The 4,482-nt window shown below is 34.8% G+C and overlaps 1 protein-coding gene across 2 annotated transcripts in view; it reads left to right on the forward strand.

The window, feature by feature from the left end:
* The window catches only part of LOC106686191 (uncharacterized), a gene marked incomplete at its 5' end in the record, with an annotated part of 40,622 nt that overhangs the window by 5,240 nt on the left and 30,900 nt on the right, over positions 1 to 4,482 (forward strand). For both annotated transcript variants that reach the window (XM_067046567.1, XM_067046568.1), the window contains 1 exon segment: positions 320 to 373. In XM_067046567.1, coding sequence (XP_066902668.1) covers positions 320 to 373 — 54 coding nt within the window.

A 4,482-nucleotide genomic window follows, 5' to 3' on the forward strand; every position in this document is an offset into this window, starting at 1 on the left:
GCCTTTATGGAGGACCTAAAGTAAACATTTACCAAATTTCAAATTATCATTCGTTTTATGAGATTTTAAATCACTATAACCACCTTAATTAAAGTCCTGTTTAATGCCTATTTAAATATCGAGAAAAAATAGTTCACTTCTTATTTTTACTAACTCATAGATAGTTATGTTTATTGTATATTGAATTGTATATATAAAACTTTCAAAAATAAATATCTTCAATTAAATAAAATTTTGAGTAGGTTCCATTAAATATATTTTGACTAAAAGTTGCTTTATAGAGGTTAGATAATATTAACAATGTCTGTTACACTTGCAGAGTGAGAGGAGAGAACAAGAAGAGGAGGAGGAACATCCAACCCCCTGTATCAAGGTAACGCCATCTTATCTTATGTATAATATAAATAATTGTATATAACCAAAGGCTGCAATCTTAAAAAAAAATTACACACACACAGTGTATATATTTTATTATTATTATTCAATATTTTATAATTTTAAATAAGTCCTTTGGTGTTGTAAATTTATAATTCATTAAGAATCCTGCGAACAGGATTAGCGTGAATTAGTGAGTGGAGAAGCCTTCCAATGGGGACACTCCTCAAGTAGTGCTACCACCTATTGTTGCAGATCCCTGACTCAGAGGCGTTTCAGTCTTCTTATCACATTTTGATAAGAGAGTTATACCTGTACCAGCAATTGCGGTTTCATGAAAAGTTTTGTACTGTTAATTTATTATCAGTAATTACAAGTCCCTAATGGTATATCCAAGTCCTTGTGTAATGATGTAAAAAGGATTATGAGCGATGTATCGGAGGAATTTGGGTTGGAAGGTCTGAAAGCTAACAGAACTGGCGATGCAACAAACAGTCAACTGAAGAGTTTTAAGTTTGGTTTATAATTGAAGTGAACAAAATGGGGTGCATTAACCGTCAGAAGATGATATTATTTAAGTTTATATAAACATTTTTATGCAATGTCATATTTAAGTAACGTAATGAAATGTAACCTTACCTTTCAAAATAAAACTGTGTACTTAATAATCAATTACAATATATTTTTTTTTCTTTTTCTTTTTCGGCCAAGACTCCCATTGGAGTCCTATACTGCCTAACCATGGTTGGGGGTCGAAGTTCTTCATTTTGTGGAACCGCCACTCAATGAAAAAAGTCAACGTCCCAGGCCGGATTCGAACCGGCACCGCTAATAGACATCAAATTGGTAAGACTGAGTCTTAACCACTGAGCTATGGGCGGCCCTACAATATATTTAACGTTGCTCTTACGACATATATTAATCGATTATACATGTTTGGATTACATAGAATTTGATAAATGAAGAACTTGAATAAGTGTGTGAACATCTGTATAACACATATTAAGTTATCCAAACCTCCCTTTATCGAATCTCTAGATGTAATGATTTATTTTAGAACCTTCGTTGTACTGCGGTTCTAGTGCATCAAGAATTGCATGAAGTAATATTAGCTGGAATGTCATTAAGTGCACTCCAAGGAGAAACAGATTATCGATTATAATGGCGACTAATTGCGAGTAATTTCTTCCTACACCAGGCCTTGAATCGATAAGCCTTTCCCTCAGGCGGGTATTAATCAATATATCGATATTTCTAGTTGAGACTCGGTGATCCTTTCTTTCTTCAGGCTGACAGTATTTTCTTTTATTTTTTACACCCTGTCTAGTCATTTCTCCCTTACAGGAGGTTATCTACAGGTAACCATCCCATTTTAAGTAGTTTCATTTTATGGGACCACACCGAAATAAAAGGAAACTCCTCCCCTCCAGGCCCAAAATCGAACCGGTGTGCAGCTGCAGTTACGAGATTGCTAAGGCAATGCCTCAACTACCTCGGTTAAAATGGGTCTGAGAGTTTGAATTGAGGATAGCTTGCATCAATATCGATAAAAAAAAACCTAGTAGCAACATGTCGATATCCAGAGTAGATAACCGACGAACTATTGCATCACTATCGATAATAGGCCTGAGTATCGATAAATCGGATCTCATTAGATTGAATCCCTTTTTTAACGAGCAGCAATAAATGTTCCTCCCAATGAGATTGACTGCCACTAACCACCACAGTTTTTTACTGTTGCAAGAAGCCTTCGATTTCACTTTATATAATGGTCAGAAGCTGGAAGGAAAGTGCATTTAGCTTGGGAAATTAATTGAAGCCACCAACAAGCAAACAACTTATGTTTTCCTCTCAGCAATTTACTAAGAACTCTAAGCGCTGCCTGAATACTTGAATTATAACGAGCTTTTCCTCCAATTTCTAGAAATTGCGTGGTGTAAAAAGGAAACTGTAATGGTGACCAGTTAATGGTGCACCGCGGATATATATAAATGAGGAGCTGGTACGGTTAGTGAAGATCACTGTTGGGGCGAGAGGCGTTTCGTAAATGAAAAGCCTACCTCTTCCTCGGAGAAAAAATTGTTAGCTGGTTCGGGAGATAGAAAATAAAAAACAAAAATAATAAAGAAAAAATAGAGAATAAAAAACCTTCCAAACTGATATACAAATTTAATCAAATTAAATATAAAGAAATAAAAAATGAACTGTTTTGTTGTTACAAAAAAAAATTAGTGTGAAGTAAAAAGAAAGAAAATATTTTGATATATGTGTAAACAAAAAAAAATCAATTCTCTTTACACAAAATAATGAGCAACTTAGAAGCAAACAAAATATGAGGCTCGATGAAAGAGAAAAAAAATCACTCACAGTAGATGGCCGGGGGGGGGGGTTATCGATATGCGCATATCGATTATTATTTTTAATTCCGTCACCCAGATGTTGATGATGATGGTCTGTTGAAAATTAGGTGGGTGAGGGTCCTGAATTGAACCCCAAATAGTTGCCTCAAAGCGGTGAGCTGGTGGGTACCTCTCTGGCTCGGCCTCTGGACTCTAGGCAGCGGACTGTAGACCCCTTACCAGTCCCCGTATACAGGCCGTCATCCCATTGCAGTTCGCAATCTTGTTGTATACGTGACAAGCTGCCGCGATGTATTTGTATAATACACGCAAAACAACAAACTTCCTTATTTGCGTAATAAATTTTAATTTAATTTTAATTGCAAAAAATAAAAAAATCACTAGGAAGTAAAATATAAGAGAAAAGATAAGAAAAGAAAATACTCTTTTGGGTTTTAACAAGCACAAATAAGTAAAAACTTATTTATTAGTGCCAACGTTCCGGCCAGGATTTCAAGCCTTCATCAGGGCTAAGAACAAATAACAAGATATACAGAATTATTAGAAAAAAAACTAACATTATGGATACATGAATATTGATAAAGACATGAATAGTCTAAGTATTATAAGAAGATAAAGGTAGTATGAGAAGAGTAATATTAAAATTAAGTAAGAGGAAAGAACAAATAATAAAATCTAGCAACTAAATTTATGTACACAATGAAAATTATTTCAAATGAAGTGATGAAAATTAAATATATTAATTTTTTCAATTTTAATTATGATTTCATTTTTAAAAAAATTTATTTCCCACTTTCTTCATCACTTTATTTTAAATGATTTTCATTGTGTATATTATTTGTTCTTTCCTCTTACTTAATTTTAATATTACTCTTCTCATATAGCCTTTACCTTCTTATAATACTTGAACTATACATGCCTTTCAACACTATTTATGTATTTATAATGTTAATTAATTAACAGGTCCTGTAGAAGGCCTCAAATTCTAGCCAAAACGTAGGCATTAATAAGTTTTTACTAATTTTTATCACTGACCTCAGGCCCAACCAACTTCTCTACGTAAACTTCAATGGTTCAATGGACCGTTTTTGAGGGGTTCCTCAATCACTCGGCGAGAATAAGGAAACTTGTATCTGTGTTACAGCGAATAAAATTAAAATAATATAAAACATAAATCGACCCCACACTAGTTAGTAGGGGGGGGGAGAGCAGCCGGGGGTCAAAGATGACACCACCGCATGAGAGTACACGCTTCTACAAATGTCATGGACTGCTTATGATAACAAGGGAAGGATCCCATGAGGTCACGGTAATCCCCTTACACGTTACCAAATCAATTCCCTTCCATCGGCTGGCCTACGATTCATACCGGTCAGCCGTCCGGGCGGAGGCAGGTTTTGCCAGCCCTTATTTAGGTTTTGGCACCTTATTTAGGTTTTGCCAGCCCTTATTTAGGTTTTGCCAGCCCTTATTTAGGTTTTGCCACCTTACGGAGGTTTTGCCAGCCCTTATTTATGTTTTGCCACCTTACGGAGGTTTTGCCAGCCCTTATTTAGGTATTTCAATTTAAAAGAATAAAATATACACTAATTCTAAAGAACAATCATATTCATCGTGTATTGAACAGTTTAAAAATTATTATTATTATTATGAGATGTAGATAGTTGACCGTAGATTAATGCTTGAAGAAGTTTGTCGGGGGGTGCGGTCAGCAAAGAACAACATAAATAAACAAAACCATATTTAT

Source organism: Halyomorpha halys, unplaced genomic scaffold, assembly GCF_000696795.3.
Source record: "Halyomorpha halys isolate HHAL.00 unplaced genomic scaffold, Hhal_1.1 Scaffold796.1, whole genome shotgun sequence".
Classification (NCBI taxonomy): Eukaryota; Metazoa; Arthropoda; class Insecta; order Hemiptera; family Pentatomidae; genus Halyomorpha; species Halyomorpha halys.